This window comes from Camponotus floridanus, unplaced genomic scaffold, assembly GCF_003227725.1.
Source record: "Camponotus floridanus strain SB8 unplaced genomic scaffold, Cflo_v7.5 scaffold59, whole genome shotgun sequence".
In the NCBI taxonomy this organism is placed as follows: domain Eukaryota; kingdom Metazoa; phylum Arthropoda; class Insecta; order Hymenoptera; family Formicidae; genus Camponotus; species Camponotus floridanus.
This window is the reverse complement of record NW_020229758.1, coordinates 1,127,958-1,144,852: the sequence shown is the minus strand read 5'-3', so window position 1 is coordinate 1,144,852 and position 16,895 is coordinate 1,127,958. Positions and strand designations below refer to the sequence as shown.

The 16,895-nt window shown below is 30.8% G+C and overlaps 4 protein-coding genes across 9 annotated transcripts in view; 2 read left to right on the top strand and 2 right to left on the bottom strand.

The window, feature by feature from the left end:
* LOC105258909 (orexin receptor type 2) overlaps positions 1–2,836 on the top strand; it is a 32,669-nt gene extending 29,833 nt beyond the window's left edge. The window contains exon 8 of one of the 2 annotated variants that reach the window (XR_003123450.1): positions 2,512–2,595. Coding sequence is in view for 1 of the 2 variants with exons in the window: in XM_025412900.1 (XP_025268685.1) it covers positions 2,512–2,741 (230 nt within the window). In the remaining variant the exon portion in view is untranslated. Of the gene's footprint in view, positions 1–2,511 lie in introns of both variants that reach the window. The other variant, XM_025412900.1, reaches the window with a different exon arrangement.
* A 1,533-nt stretch (positions 2,837–4,369) lies between these two features.
* On the bottom strand, positions 4,370–10,361 carry LOC105258908 (protein CASC3). 2 transcript variants are annotated; one of them, XM_011270484.3, is made up of 9 exons: positions 10,054–10,361; positions 8,163–8,593; positions 7,652–7,784; positions 7,399–7,550; positions 6,878–7,287; positions 6,253–6,495; positions 6,006–6,038; positions 5,413–5,669; positions 4,370–5,326 (listed from the first exon to the last, which is right to left on the bottom strand). In XM_011270484.3, exons 1-9 carry the CDS (start codon positions 10,150–10,152, stop codon positions 4,718–4,720), a joined length of 2,367 nt encoding a protein of 788 aa, XP_011268786.1. In that variant the 5' UTR covers positions 10,153–10,361; the 3' UTR covers positions 4,370–4,717. The 2 variants fall into 2 exon arrangements, with proteins under 2 accessions (XP_011268786.1, XP_011268787.1); XM_011270485.3 differs by lacking the exon at positions 6,006–6,038 and having other exon boundaries at positions 10,054–10,360.
* Positions 10,362–10,630: 269 nt separating this feature from the next.
* Positions 10,631–14,226, top strand: LOC105258907 (endoplasmic reticulum lectin 1). 4 transcript variants are annotated; one of them, XM_011270481.2, is made up of 8 exons: positions 10,631–10,862; positions 11,235–11,404; positions 11,483–11,653; positions 11,769–12,293; positions 12,716–12,769; positions 13,295–13,456; positions 13,528–13,767; positions 13,880–14,224. In XM_011270481.2, exons 2-8 carry the CDS (start codon positions 11,267–11,269, stop codon positions 14,126–14,128), a joined length of 1,539 nt encoding a protein of 512 aa, XP_011268783.1. In that variant the 5' UTR covers positions 10,631–10,862; positions 11,235–11,266; the 3' UTR covers positions 14,129–14,224. The 4 variants fall into 4 exon arrangements, with proteins under 4 accessions (XP_011268783.1, XP_011268782.1, XP_025268695.1 ...); XM_011270480.3 differs by having other exon boundaries at positions 11,036–11,404; XM_025412910.1 differs by having other exon boundaries at positions 10,631–11,404.
* A 139-nt stretch (positions 14,227–14,365) lies between these two features.
* On the bottom strand, positions 14,366–15,615 carry LOC105258906 (mitochondrial import receptor subunit TOM40 homolog 1). The gene has a single exon (XM_020029904.2). It carries the CDS (start codon positions 15,602–15,604, stop codon positions 14,627–14,629), a length of 978 nt encoding a protein of 325 aa, XP_019885463.2. The 5' UTR covers positions 15,605–15,615; the 3' UTR covers positions 14,366–14,626.
* Between the last annotated feature and the right edge of the window lie 1,280 nt (positions 15,616–16,895).

The following is a 16,895-nucleotide window of genomic DNA, read 5'->3' as shown; positions in this document are numbered from 1 at the left end:
TACTTGTAATAATTATATTATTGAGTGAGAAATTATAACTAATAATTATATAATTGTTATTTACCGTTGTTTTTTGCTGGGAATACATAAGAATACAAAGTTTAAGCATGCACACTGCATGTAATGTCACTGTCATATCAATATAATATTAAATATTTTTAAATTTTGTCGATGACGATTCGGTTAGTATATTGTTATGTATATATTCCATCTGAAACCTACATAAAAATACTTTAAGTTACATTGATGTAATGGTGACATTATCTACAGTTGCATTTTATATTATTTATTGGCGAATTTAATTATAGAATATTGATATATCTGGCATGTAAATACCTGACAAACATCTGATATGCGAATACCTGCGATGATCAGCAATTTCATTTTCGCTGCACTTGGATAAGAAAATAACGACTGTTGGTAGACTATGCGAAGAAGATTGTTTCCTCTTGATTCCGGGCAGACAAAAGGGAAATCGTCGCTGAAATTACAATATCTTGTAACAATATGATATTCATTACGTTTCGAGATAACATCTAATATTTTACGAGAAATGTTCACGAATTCTTTGCGAGCGCAAGAGACAATCTGCTTTTAAAGAATAAAAACAATCGAGAATACAAAATACAATTGATATAAATACAATTCTATGATTCGAAATCTATTTGAAAATTGCGATATCGCTGGTAATTGCAAACATTTTGATATTTATCTATAATATCAAAATGTTTGCAATTACCAGCTTTATTTTTTAGTTACATTTCTTTGCACTTATAAAATTATTGATACCTAATCTTTAGAAAGAACATGCACTTATAAAATTATTGATATCTAATCTTTAGAAAGAACAAAATGATAAATACAGGAAATGCAACTGAAACGAACAGAGCTGCTATTTAATATTAAAAATAATTAATAAAAATATAAATTATATATATTGCAAATAAATTTCATAAATAATAGAACTAATTATAGGACAGCATACTTGATGATGATCGGTCATCATCAATCGCACTTTTAAACAAAAATACGAGAATGATTTCAATCACTCGGATACAAACGCCGATAGTAAATATAATATCGTATACAGCGGTTATACATGATGTGAACTTTAACAAATACTTTGTAAGACACTTACGATAATTTCTCGCGCGCGAAATCAGCTTTTTAGACAATAAGAATCGAAGCGAAAAATACGGATTCGTTGACGATGCCTTCCACAACTCGACGATACGAAATTTCGAGAATCGCAATATCGCTTGTATCGATAGCATAGGAACAATCGATAGTCATCTTTAGTTGCATTTCCTGCGTCACGTAAAATTTCCCCTAGAAACGAAAATGGCGAAACTCATTTTTTTACCGCTAGGGGAAAATTACTGATCTCGTCGCACAATAAACGACTATGCATACCTAGCCTTTGGAGAAAAATGCAAAGAAAATGATATGAACAGATATACATTATTTCAGAAGAAATGCAATAAATAAAACTATATTAAACGGTATACCTGACGATCATCAGTCGACTGCACTTTAATTAGAATTATCTCGGTTGATTCTCCCACAAAGACGCGAATGGCCGATATTCAGATATAATACGATATTAACATATAATAGCGGCTGTACACTACATTTAAGTCTTCACTTATCTTTATTATACTTTATAAGGCAGTTCCGATTTCCTCGTCTGCGAAATTCACTTTAAATAGCAACGATTGCGAAAAAATATGGGACGATTCGAACGCGAATTTGCAACACTTTAACGATGCTTAGCTTCCGTAGTTGTGTGATTTGAAATCTTCGAGAGCGATTCTCGAAGTATCTGAACGATGGACCAATCACAGCCAGTTTCGAGAGCGAACCAATCACAGTAAGCCATTTAACGTAGGAGCGAAATTCAAATTGCTTAATAATATCGAAAACTCAAAATTTGCTTATTTCCCAATACTTCTCAATTTTATTAGAATATAAATTGCATAAAATACTTCGAACGTTCGACAAAATATTTCGCAAACAATGCAAAGTCAAATAGTATAGTCTTCGAAGTTAGGAAATAGCTTTAAAAGCTCTTTGAATTTTTCTATCCCTTTTTCTATCCATTTTCATTTTTCTGATGGAATCAATTAAATTATATCTTTAACAAAACATCGGAATCTTAAACAATATATACAAGTCTGAAAAAATCTATAATTATCTGTGAGAATCTCTAACTCTTCCTCGTTTTCCTTTTTTACATGTTTTATCTTATAATTTTATTTTTTTTATTACTTGTGTAGCTTTCTATGTTAGAAAAAACTCAGGATACTTATTTGGCATTAAATATAAATCAATATTTAAAGTGAAAAATTACAGACTTATTCTAGTCTTGCTTTTGAATATACACGCTTCATATAATTATTATATTTCGAGTCTTTTATTGCACTTTATGTCACGTATAGCAATAAATACTCGTATAACGTTATATTAACGGATATATAAAGATTACACAATGTGTGTATACGTTTGTTGCAGGAAAATTTCGCAAGGAGTTCAAACGTAACTTTCGATGTTCCCACAACAATAGAACCTTCGTCCATAAACGTAGATACGTCAGGGGCAACTCGGATCCTTTTAAACAGAGATCTCGAACATACACAAGATCAGTACATACGATGTCCAATAATAATAATGTTCAACAAAATACCGAGGTAATACCTCTTAATGTTATAATCAATATACCGCAGAGTGAGAAACAGGAATAAATCTCATTTCTGTTTCTGCATTTCGTATCCCAGAATACACCATATCCTTTTCAATATAAATCTTGGATGATTTAAAATCGATATAAATTTCAATGGAGAAAAAAATGAACATTTTTAATATTAAAAATTAGAAAAAAATATACTTAGCGATTCTTTTTGTCTCATTTATTTTAAAAAAAGAATCTCTAAATCTGTCAAAAAAATAACACTATAATTAAAAGAACATTTGGTGATTTTGGGATACTTTGTACAACGATAAAGTATGGTTCCCTAAAATTAATAGCCTAGTATTCTTAAATGAAATCAAATTGTTCCTATGTATTGTTATATAGTTAAGTACATCTCTCGTTCAAAAATGGCTTTCTTTATATAATTTTGCTGAATTAAAATTACATATATTAAATTGATATGTAAATAGGCAATTACATGAATCTGCAGTATCGTTGAATTCACTGCTTTAAACATTCTACTTTATTATACTGTAGATATAAATGTAAACGACAATATGCGTCACAACTGGAAAATGCAGATTTGAATGTATAATAAAATTTAAACAAACAAACTATATTATAATGTAAGTATAAAGTGTTATATTCTATCCATTCAATATAGTTTAAAGCATTCAATGTTCCATTTTGTGTGTTACATGTAATATTTATTTTCTATGATACATTTGGATATATCAGAATATATCTACAAAGTTTAATAAAGTGTATGTAATTCTATTTTAAAGTTATTATAAAGTTTTTCATATATATAGTATTTTAATAATTTTATTTTATAAACTGTACAATATAGAGTGAATTTCTAAATTCATCTTCATTTACAGTTTACTGCGCAAAAAAAGTGCCATTTTTTATTATATATAAATTTCTTATTGAAAATTTTATATTTATAGAAGTTATTTATAGAATTTTGTTTCTTAAGATTTTGTACAACTTTTTCCTAAGTATAATTGTAAATTAAAAAGAAAATAAATCAATTATATCATCTTTTTTAGTGCACTTTCACTGCTTTTAAAATATGTAAAAGTTTAATTATTTATTTCTTCATCATTTTATTTCATTGATTAAACTTAAGCTCTCTATTATATTTAATATTTTCAGACATTAGATTCTTAACTTAAATATCATAAAAAAGAAAATTTGTATATTATTTGTGACAACAACCAATTTGTAAAACTCAAAATGTATGTAAATAAAATATTACATAGAAAGAATCGTTATAATATGAAGAAAAAAAATAAGTACATCTACTCTTTTCAACACACACTGTTTTCTTTGCACATTTAAAATAAATATTCCTTCAGCTTTTCATTCTTCAAAAAAAGAAAAAAAAACAGGAGGAAAAAATAATGCAGAAACATGTAAAGAAAACAGAGGTGAAAAGAACAGATATATCTGTTAAATTAAATATTGGTATTATCTCCTGATTGCATACAAAATATTATTTTTCACATGTACAAAGAGATGCACAATTTACATGTTGTTCAATGAAATATATTTCATTAATATTATAACTACAAACATTTTTGCACTGTAGGTAGTCATAACATTGAAAAAGTATATATATATATGTATATATATAGAATTATATCAATTTTATATATATATATATATATATATATATATATGTATATATATATATCATGTCACAGTCACATGGCCCACGCAGCTGCCGAGTATATTACATGATAATGTCTTTCGCTAAATAATGGCCAGGCATATAGATAGACTTTGCATATGAAAAAATCATTATTATTTTATGTACCAAGCAATAACGTCAGCATTATGAGGCAGCTATTTGGATATTATTAATACAAATACGGATTATTGTTTCCATAAGTTAATAAGAAGCAATGTTCCCTAATCGCATTGTGAATAGTTTGCAGAACGACATCAACCTATCCAACTTGCGACAAGTCGAAGGAACACGATCGCTGTGTGCAAAGCGCAAATAATAATTATTACCTCTTTTTAGGCTGCAGCTTTTTCCACAATAGTACTCTCAGGAATCGTAGATTCAATATTACCTAATTCGCGTTCAGTCTCGATGACAGTCAATGTCGTTGGACTGTCTACAATCGTATTATTTTCATTAGAAGTTGTTTCCAACAGTTCTTTAACACTGACGCTATCTTCTAAATTATCCTTTTGAACAAGTGCGTCAACAGTAATACGATTATCGACGTTGGTATTTATTTCTATCTTTTCGTCCGCATCATTCACTGTTCTGACCATGTCCGAAACTTGATTCTTTTGGGACTCTTGATCCGGTGTATATGACTGCTCGATTTGTGCACTGTCGAATTGTCCTGGCATTGGTTTGTCATCACTTTCCACTGCATTACCACTCTTGACTTCTTGTTGTTCGATCTGTTGTGTATTATTTGATTGATTATTCTGATACTGCTGAGTGCTTCTACCTCTTCCTCTGCCACTTTGTTGATTATCAGGCGGCGGAAGAATGGGTATTGCCGCTTTCGGTCGCCGCATAGGAGCCGCTTGTTGTTGTTGCTGCGCAGGACTGTAATAAGTACACCCTTGTGGTTGGAACAATTCTTGTGGTGGCGGTGGTCCTTGAGGCTATAAGCATACAAAGTGCATTATGTTCTCTTTTTTTTGCAAATTGTTTATTTCTTCTTATGTTTAAATAAATGTATTGTTCTCACTTGCACTGAAGGATTATATCCCTGATAACCTTGAAAGTTTGGTGAAAATGTCGGTCCGTTTGGACCAGGAACGTAATTAATTATACTAGGAGGCGCCGTTTGAGGAGGTATGAATTGTGGTGGTGGCACTAAAAATGCCGGCGGCGCGTAACTAGCAGGTTGTCCACCAGGAGGTAAAGAAATAACAGGTTGCCCTGCCATGGGTGCTGTGGCTGGAGTAACTGGAGAAGATTGTTCAAAATGACCTTGCGCGTAACCTGAAAACATTGAAAAGACAAATTAGCTGAATTAGATGAAACATTTTATACAATGAATAAAATGATATCTTTAATTAATCAAACAATTCGTAATGAGAATTCTATATATCAAAAAATTATCTGAAAATTTTGTGTATATGCTATTACCAATATTAAAAAATTGTAAATATGAGTTAATTATAATTTCCATTTATGTATCCTTTTCTCATATATTGAAGTTTTTAAGTTGATTTTATAATTTATATTTAAAAAAAATTAATATCAAAAGTTTTAGAGATGAAAATATTTATTTGGAAATAATAGAATAATTTTTGTACATGTACTTTTTTCTCTTACCTTGAGATTCTAAAACAGCTCTTGAATTTCCAGCTAGGTATGCAAAAGAGGTATGTTCATAATATGTTTATTAATTAAATATATGCTTGTATTAAATATATATAAAATAAGAAAAAGAAAAAATATATATAATATATATATAATATATATAATATATGTAAAATAAGAATGGATTTAATAAATCTACGTGTAAATTAAAAAGATATATTAGTATGTATTGTTAAGATATATCAGTATTTATTATTACCTTGAGGTGGAAAATATCCATGTTGAGCATGTTGAGATGGATAATTCTGTTGTGTGGAAGTTTCTGAAATAGTAGGTCGTTGACGAAGACTGGAATATCGTTTAGGTCTGCTTCCGGAACTATCTTGCTGCTGTTGTATTTGTTGTTGCGCATGCGTTTGTTGTTGATGCGACGATTGTTGTTGTTGCATTCTAGGTGGTACTGTATTTGATCTATGTTGATTGGAGGATGCAAAAAAGCCTTCTACACAAATTAGAAGAGATAAAGATAAAAGATTAACCTAAAGATAACACTATAATTTTTAATTGAAAATTTAGCTAAAAATATTAATATATTTTTGGGTAGAAAAAAGCAATTTTTTTATACACTTTAATTGTTAAATATTTTTAGAATAAGATATTAAAAGAAACATACCAAATAATATATATAATTAGGAATATATATAATTAAAAAAATATTAGTAGCACACCACATATTTTTAATTAATTAATAAAAAATTATTAATTTTATAAAGTTAGGTTTTTTTAGCTTAAAATATTTGTACATTATTCTGCTAATCATAAAAACTACTCAACAAATATGCTTTTTACATTTCTTAATCCTCTTTTAAAAACGTTAAACTTACTGTTATGTCGTACAGGCTGGTGATATTGACCATCATTAATATTGACTTGTTTCATATCATGAGCAAGCTGATGCTCATCGTTATGCTGTGCGGTATTATTCCGTCTATTCTCGATTGTAACCGAACCAGGGCCACGTCCCTTTGATTTATTCTCAACTATTCTGTTAGTGACCATGTTGTTATTAGCATTGGGCTTGAAACCTCTTCCACGCGTCCTACTCGCGGTCAAGCTTACAGACTCTTGAGGATTCCTCTTGCTATTCTCCCTTGGTGATGTTTTGGTATTAGTTAATTTTTCTGCATCACCACCAGATCCTGCATTTCCATTTGTATTTTGATTTTGAACTGTATGCTTGCCATCTTTTTTCCATGATGAATTGGTAGTTTCATCTGGTGTCTTATTTTCATTTCTGTAGCAATTTTTAATACAAAATTTCATTGATAAAATATTTGCTTTGTAAATATAATATAGAAAAACCACATATACACATACATACACACACACACACACATATACATACATGGATGTATTAGAAACAGTAGTAGACTTAGTCTTTGTGTTATCCTGCTGAGATTGAAGTGGTGGAAAATTTTGCGTTTTATTCTGTGTTTTGTTCTTGCTACTATACCAAGCTGATGATATTACAGGCTCCTCTACTTTACTCGAGGCATTCTGTATTAATTTAAAAAAAAGAAAGATAATATTTAGTAGACTTACAGTATAATGAATGAATTTTATAATAAGTAACATCATATGTATTTCTTTATACTTACTTTATTATTACCAAGAGCAGGAAAATCTTCACTATTTTTATGGAAGCGTCTGTTGTTTCCTCTACCAGGAGTAGTAGTTTTTCCATAAGCATCTTCATCTTCCCAATTCCTTGTATATTTATTAGGCCCACGACTAAAAATATATATAGTCAGTAATTTATAATAACATAATTACTATTAATATATGTAGAAAGATATAATATATATTATAGCGGATCATAATCAATATTTATATTGAAGCACATGACGCAACTATTTGGCACTTGCAAAGTAAAAACACTTTACTAAAAAATAACAAGAACTTTAATAATACACAACACAACACATTATAACAATTAAAAGACACATAATTAAAATGCACGAATAGTCGGAACTATCATCCGAACGGTTTGACAGTTCACTTTTAAACAACTTTTGACAGGTTAGAGATTAAGTTCGATTTAATACCTTGATCTGACACACTGAGTTCAGGAACATAACAATACTAATATAACAATACTAATAAACTCACCCATATCTTCTTCTCCTTCTAGCTCTAGGTGGCCCTTCTTCATTTCTAATATCATAACCATATGTTGCTATCAATTCTTCGGGTCTTTTTGGAGCTTGTTCTTCATCATTATATCGATCATGGTCCCACCTATCTTCCTTATCTTTCCATACTTTCTTCTCCTTAACTTCTTTTGTGTTCGTTTGTGTTTCCGCATTATTATCGGTTACTTCATCAGTTGTACGATCATCGTGCTCGTAAAACGTTCCACGTTTTGGAATATATTGTGGATTACGTCTGTCCTCATCGTCGTCCAATTTCTTTTGCGGTTTCTCTTCTTCTTGACCATCCCCGCTTTCACGTTGTTCACCACCTTCCTGCGATTCAGCATCCGAATCACTTTCATAAATATCACATTCTGAATCTTGATGTCCATCAGTCTGTTCACTACTCTGTAGAAAAGTCAATGTAATAATAATCAGTACATTAGTCAATAACAGTATTCAAATATAAAATAATAGTTCAAATTAATTGTTACAAAAGTTTTGTAAAAATTAAATTAATTTCAATTAAAATATTCAACATCAAAAAATTTCAAAAATAGGAGTTTCATAAAAATCTTAATAATAATTTTACAAAGATAATTTATAAATTGCATTGAATTAACTTTTATCATATTTAATATTAAACTTTTACCATTTATTATTAATCATAAATATCACAAATTTAATATATTTTCTTGTTTGTGTATATGCTTTTATATAATAAATATTTTTGTCAATATGTTGATCAATCTTACTAATAGAGTATATTTATTTTTAGTCTTTTATTTACTCAGTATCGTGATCCAAAAGAAAGCAGAAAGAAGAAAGAGCATTCTTTTAGACTTAGTGAACAGTTAATTAAATATAAACGTGATAAAATATCATCTGCTACCATTTATGTTGTTTTACAAAAATTTATGTGTATTAAAATATTAAAAAATATTTATATTTTTGTAACTAGCCTACACAATCTATCTGGGCAACAATAATTTTTTGGCAAATTAAAAATTTAACTACAAGATTCTTTTACCCTGATTTTAGTATGCAAAGATAAACATTCTAGTAACTAAGTTTAAAAGTAAATATTATTAAAACAGAAATTTGGTTGTGGAAGACTAATGCTAAAAAAACAAACTTTATAGTATCAAAGAGCTTGTTCTCAGAAGAAATCTCAAATTTGCATACAATTTTCTAATTATATTTAGAATTCATTATAACTTTCTAATTATATTTAGAAAGTTTCTTATACAACAATAATGAAAACAATTATTATTCCTTTTAATTGTACTTTTAATACATGATGATTAATATAAATTATTATATGCAAAATATAGTCAAGAAGTATAATGTATGCTAACAAGGCAAAGATAACACTCGATTAAACACATTTAGCAAGAAGCAAGGAATACTTGTTTTGCTAATAATACATTGATACATTGATAAAGAGTTGATAAACAAAAATTTTCAAGACTTCCAAGTACATTTAAAAATTTAACACGTATCAACTAATACGTTACAAGACCGCGACATAAAATGCCGATAGAAAAGGACATTCTTAAAATCATCGGTCGATAAATCAGCGAAGGAACGAGCTTTTGTAAAAGTATCACTGATACAACAAACATTCCGATAGTAAAATTTACAATATTGCCGATCGCAACTCATGGGAGGCTTAATTTCGGGATTTGCTCTCGATTAGGGATTCGCGCGATAAGCTCTCGTTTCTCTCGTTTCCCATGGAATGATAAAATTCGAATCACGTGAAAAACGCTGTTCGATACGCGAGAAATGCGTGCTCTTCTTCAAGAGATTTTTCGCAGTGGGATGAGATTTTTCCCGGAGGAAGGAAGTTCTCGGCGAATAATTACCTGGGTCTCCTTTGTCGCGTTCAGCTCCTCGTAAGAGTCCGAGAGATCGTCGGAGCCGCACGATTGATTAGATTTTCGACGTCGTCGTGTGTCCGACATGTTTTACTCGGGTCGAGGGATAAAAAACACGATGTTTCTATGCACTTTTGAAGTGCTAGCCGTGAAAGTTAACAGACGTGAAAACCGATCGTTGCAGGATACCTTGCGTCAAGCCGAGTCTCGTCTCGTCACGAATTAATGACCGAGAAACCGAGAATCCACAAGAGTGACGATTCGACATTCGATTCTGAATTGGCTTCGCAGTGACATCTCGCGGTGAAAGCGCCAAGTTCTGTCACGTCTAAAAAAAATTTCCGTATTCTCGAGGTTAGGTAAGGTTGAGTCGAACGATGCTCGCTCGATCTCTCGCTCTTTCGGATAATAATAACACGTAACGCTCGACGATTGGCTGACGAATTAATGGGTCTGTTCTTTTCAGCTGCACTGCTGTACTAGTGCAATTAGTTAGAGTGAAAGAAAGCATGTTTGTCTCTTTCTAACTTATTGCACTAGTGCAGCAGTGCAGCTGAAAAGAACAGATCCATTATAATTAATACCGGTGTGACACGTCTTGCTTGTGTATACGAAGTTGCCAAATTATACAAGTAACGAGTAAATTAGCGATACACTTCTCATAATATCTGGAACGTTTGACGCAATTTCACCTGTTCTTCGACTAAATTATACGGGTAAAAAAATATCGTATCGAAGCGTATATACGTTTCCTCGAGCTACAAAGTTAGCGACAAAAATTCAGTCCAAACTAAATCGTTAAGTATATAAATTCATTATTTGACATTACTTGGATCACAGCTGATCATAGCAGGAACCCACATAAAAATGAATATATATGTATAATTATATATATTTTTTTATACATATAAAATCTCCATCATTGGTCTACCTCGTATATACCCATTGGCTGCGTATTCGAAAACTTCAGCATTCTCCAAGTAAAATTAGAAATTCCCTGTTTAACAGCCAATCTGTTCACTCATATGCCCGATATTAAATATCTGCCAAGGTAATATCGAGAATATAACAGCTGTTTTTTTTTACTTCACGCTTCTATTCGTACCGTTTACCTGTCATTGTATTTACGCGAAATATAATTGTCAATCAAACGTAATTGACACATGAAGGAAGACGAAACATGATAGAATAGTGAAAAAAAATGTGGGGCAATTATAGGAGTATTTATAATGTACTGTGTGTTTTAATCTCTGTTGTTTATGGACACGATTTTCGACACTTTGATGATACAGTTATATTTAAAATTAATTGGCCCGGAGAGAGCGAGACAGAGTTATTAGTAAGTATAATTCAAACGTACTTATGTTTGTCTGACATATATATGTGTTACATGTATTTCCTTATTTTTTTTTTACAGAAACATTCGAATGGAGAGCCATATTTTATAACTACGGCTAATAATGAACGATATAAGTGCATAATTCCAGATGCAACGGAACAGGAGCACGAGTACAGTGAATCATATAATGGACCAAATCCGATGCAACTTTTGCAACCAATATTTGCTCAAAACAGTTGCTCCTATAGGGTAGTATATGTTCTTATATAATTTCTTACGTTTTCTTCCTTCTATCGTGCCATTTTTATTAAACATGTGTTGTACATTGTATAATTATCTGTCTAAATCTAATTTTGTTAAATAGCTCGAGTCATATTGGACTTACGAATTATGCCATGGTAGATATGTACGGCAATATCATGAAGACAGAGAAGGGAAAAAAATTAAGATGCAAGAGTATTATCTCGGCACTTTGGACAAAGCACAAAAGTTGAAACTTTTAGCTTATTATAATGAGCAAGCAAATGATCCTAATAGGAAATTAAATATACCAACAAAAAAGATTGATGGTATTAATATGCCATATCTTGAAATTGAAATGATCGATGGTACAATGTGCGATTTGAATAACAAGCCAAGAATCATCAGGGTATTGTATGTCTGTTATAAACATGGTAAACATGATGTGTATTCACTTAAGGAAACAATGACTTGTGAATATGAAGCGATAGTACTTTCACCAGTACTGTGCAATCATCCAGATTATAAGCCGCCAGATACTGGTGAAAATGAAATCACATGTCAGCCTGTTGGTAATAAAACACCAAAGAAACCAAAATCCCTTATGTTAATGGAATATGAAAGCGTAAAAACGCGACATCAACAAAGGGTAAACTTGCATGAATATTTAACACTTGTGACTCTTTTATTTCTGCTTATTTTGCATCTTTAAATTATTTGATTTTTTTTTGTTATATGTGTTCAATTTTTGTTAATTTTAGAGTCTCAAAAAATATTTTGTAAAAATACTTAGATATTAGCAGATTTGTATTGAATACTAAAAAAATATTTCAATGACTATCATCTTTTGAATAAATTTAATAGAATAATAAATAACTGCTTTTATTATATCTAATCTGTAGATAACTAATACATCTTATTTTAATTAAGGCTTCAATAATCAAATCTTTAAGAAATATAATAGAATTCTATATAATAGAGTATTTCTTTTTAATTTTAAATACTAAATTTCTTTTTTTCTCTTTCTAGTTTATTTGCTGTTTATTTACTGTTTAATTATTTGTTGCACAGGATGACAAGCAGCAGAAAGTATATGCAATCTTCCATGTAGATAAGGAGGGCCAGGTCAGAATATTTTGTATATATTTGAAAGGGCGATTAATGCTTGTTGATCATGTAGTATCATTAACTTTTGCAAATGATTTTCATTCTGTCCCTTCTTTATCTACATATTTTGACATTTTATCCATTGTTACTTCACCAAGTTAAATTTATATTTGTTGTCATTTGGAAAGTTATCGCATTGTTATGTAGAGTATAATTTCTTATTTCTACATTGTCATTACATATCTTGCATAATAACATGTATATCTTTACCATTATTATGTTACATAGTAACAGTAGTATCAAATAAAATATTTGTACACACACACACACACACACACACACACATGTATATATTTGGAGTGATTTTTATTATATACTAGATAATTGTGTGTGTGTGTGTGTGTGCGCGCGCGCATGTGTGTGCAGGCGTGTACACAAAATTGTTTTTTAATTAAATAAAAGAAATTTAAAAGCTTTATAAATATTAGCTAGAACTTTTCTTTTCATATAGAATCATTGAAAACTGTAACAAATTGATTACAGGATAGTGAACCTAGAGTAAGGGTTGAAATACATCCAATGGATACTGTGGATAAGCAAATCAATGCTGATGAATCTATCAATGCGATAACTGATCAGAATGTTAGTCCTGCTGAAGTTAGTCCTGTTCAGAGTTTTCTCAATGGAAAGAATTGCTTGCATGGGGCAAGTATTCATAATCATTATTTCTTTTGTTTTTATTAAATATATTTTTAATAATATTAATATATTAATAGGGTAATGGCTGGTGGAAATATGAATTCTGTTATGGCCGTTCTGTTATGCAATATCATATGGAAAGAGATGGTACGAAAACGATTGTAAACCTCGGTAGATTTAACAAACAAAAGCATTTAGATTGGATCGCTGCGAATCCGAGCAAGAAACCTAAACCGCTAGAGTTAAGAAAACATCTCTCACACTTTTATAGCGATGGTAGTAGCTGCGATAAAACTGGAACTTCTAGGCAAACTGAAGTATGTATAATTGTTGTAAACATAAAAGATATTTTTAGTTTTCTAAGTTAAACTAAAAATATATCTTATAATATCATATAATTTTATGTTTTGTTCATTGTTTCTATTTTAGGTAAAATTGAAATGTGTGGAGAACCATACTGCAAGCCAATCTAGTGTATCATTATTCTTATTAGAACCAAAAACATGTGAATACGTTCTAGGAGTTGAATCACCATTGATCTGTGATATTTTAGAATATGCTGATGAAAATGGACTTCTAAGTGAAAAGTTTGAAGCGAATTTCGATAAATTGAAATCTACAGCTTTGCATTCGGGACAAGATAATTTAGACGAACGAATAGCTAACGGAGATGATTAGATTTCAATTGATTTATTTTCTCAATGTTAATTAAGTCATCAAAGCGTTTATAAAAATTTGCGTTATTGTTTATAAAATTCTAGTATGTACAATATTAATATATGAGTGAAATCGAATTAATTATATTTGCGTTTGGTATAATGACAAAAAAACTTGCATTCCAAACTATCTAACAATATAAATATTTAGTAATTATTATGTATAAAAATATTCTTTTATCATATAAAATTCGTATCAAAAGGGATAATCGCATTTTAACATATAAAGTTCACAATATGTTTATCCAAATAATCTCTTGAAAATATTTAATTTTTTTTTTCAGATTAAGTACGAGATATTAACACATAAATTAATAGGAACTTTCTATTTCGGCTTGTTTTTTCTCTATCCGAATATCAGTAATAAACTTGTAAAAAGACAATATTTCTGTGAGGATGTGTTCAGAATTTGTATAAAGTATTGTAATCCCGATTATAATTATGAACAACATCGCAGATGTTAGCCGACATTCAGACCAATCCCGACGCGAAACTGTTGCTTCTTGTGATTTAAGAAGCCGCTTATGATCAACGAGGCCTCGGGAATTGGATATAATTTCTTTTCGAACACGGCGCCCAGGCTGGTCTCCGAATTCACGAATCCTCGACAGATGAAGTCAGCGTATGGGATGTCGACACGATATACTATCGTGCCGATAGACTCGTGAATACGCGTGTTGGTCTCGATCTCTACGCCAAGCTGCAACTGTTCGCTCGCCTTTCGGTGATAACAGACATGAATGCCCGCCTCGCCTAACGTGGCGGATAACGTGGTGGGGCCGGTGCTATGCCGAAACGCGGCGCACATCACCGTCTGCTGACCGCCCGGTATCAAAGAGCCCCGAAGATAGGCGATTTCTGCGCCCAGGGTGATCCGCGGTGTGATAGCCTGTAGATAATGCAGAACCAACGTGCCATGCAACCTGACGAGATCTGGATTCGCCAGGGTCATCGCTATCGTGCAGTCATCCGAGCGGTACTCTAGGCCGGAACTAAAAGCCTTGTACCTTTTGTCGACGATCTGCGTCGCGAGTTTGAATCTATATCTACAGCCGAGCGTGTGCACGAAACTGGCGCTCATATTGCCACTAGGTGTGATCTCGCCCGAGATGACCGGATATTTCTCCGAGAATCCCACCCTCTTGGTGCCGACGTAATTCACACCGAACTTGAGACCATATGGCGTTACGGAACTCAAGGTCATCCTATATGTCACGTTGAAGTGTTTACTTAGGGTCTTCTTTAGCAGCAAGTAGGCGCCTTCGAAATTCTGTGGATAGAGCTTCTTGGTTTTCGCGTGAAGATCCTCGAAGCTGCTGGGATTCCCGGGTTTCCTGTCTATCTTCTCGAAGCAGGGAACACATGGCGGATCTTCTAAATTAGCGGGGGTTACAAAGAACTCGGTGCGTTTGTTGATGAGCGCTTGGACATTACCCATAATGACGAAAATATTAGTTCTTTCGACGATTAACCGATATATCTCAAATATGTAAGTTGTATATTCGATATGCATCAATCTTCATTCTGTATTTTATTTCATCTGTAATTAGTGATCTTGACATATTTTCTTGCTGAAAATTTTATTAATAAAATAATTTTAGTGATAAATATAGATTTAATGATATAAAATATAATTCAATAATATAATTTTTTTAATTTTCAGAAATAAAATATAATTTTTATAAATATAGAATTATAAATTTTAGAAACAACATGTTATATTTGTGTGTCTATCCTCTACATTCAAAAGTATTAAAATTTTATCTGACAAATTCTTTCTATGAATGCAAGAGAGGATCTTTAAACTAGACGAAGTAATATTAGAATCACATAGGATATGCATTATACATATATGCATGTATCTATGCATTTACTTATTTATTTTATCTCGTGTAAAATCACATAAGTTATCTTTGTGATAATGTATAGAAACAGTTAAAAGTTGATATAATCAATATTTTAGAAAGCATAAATTTTGCAAAGTTGATACCATTAATTCTATATGTACAATTTCATAAAAAGCAAAGAAATTGAAAGATTAGCAAGCTTAATCATGCATATATGTATGCAATTAATGAAGATGGAAAATCCTCCCTTGTGATAGAAAATGATGCTATGTTAAACAAGATTTTGCCATTAATATATGATTATTGTACATTTGTTTAATTCAAGAGGAAAATATAAAGAGATCACTATATTTTCTTCAGCATATATAAAAGATAGCGTTAAATAGATGTGTAAGTCTGATCAGTCAATATCTTTATCAATATATTTTTTTCTAATCTCAAAAAAATCATCATTGTATTACGCGATGAACTGTCGAGTATAAGTTGTCTCAATATATAAATAGATAAGGATAACAGTAAAAAAATTTCCTTTCTTAATCGTGAACATTTTTTTGCTTCAACACAATTATTTATAAGCGACGAAATGTAATGTAAGTCTCGCAAATTCAGTGTAATCATTTCTCTTAATTGAAAAAAGGAATACACACACAATTTCTTTTATAATTCAATCATTTTAAAGTAAGATGTATTAATAGAAAAATCAGAAAAAATTTATTATACTGAATCAATTAAAAATTTTTATTAAAAATCATTAGAGGAGAAAAAAAATGTATATGTATATTTTATTAACGATATATTTCATTAACAGAAATATCACATAAAAAATTTGATAGCTTTAATATAATAACAAAACTCTTACTTTACCTTTATTTTATCTCCTCT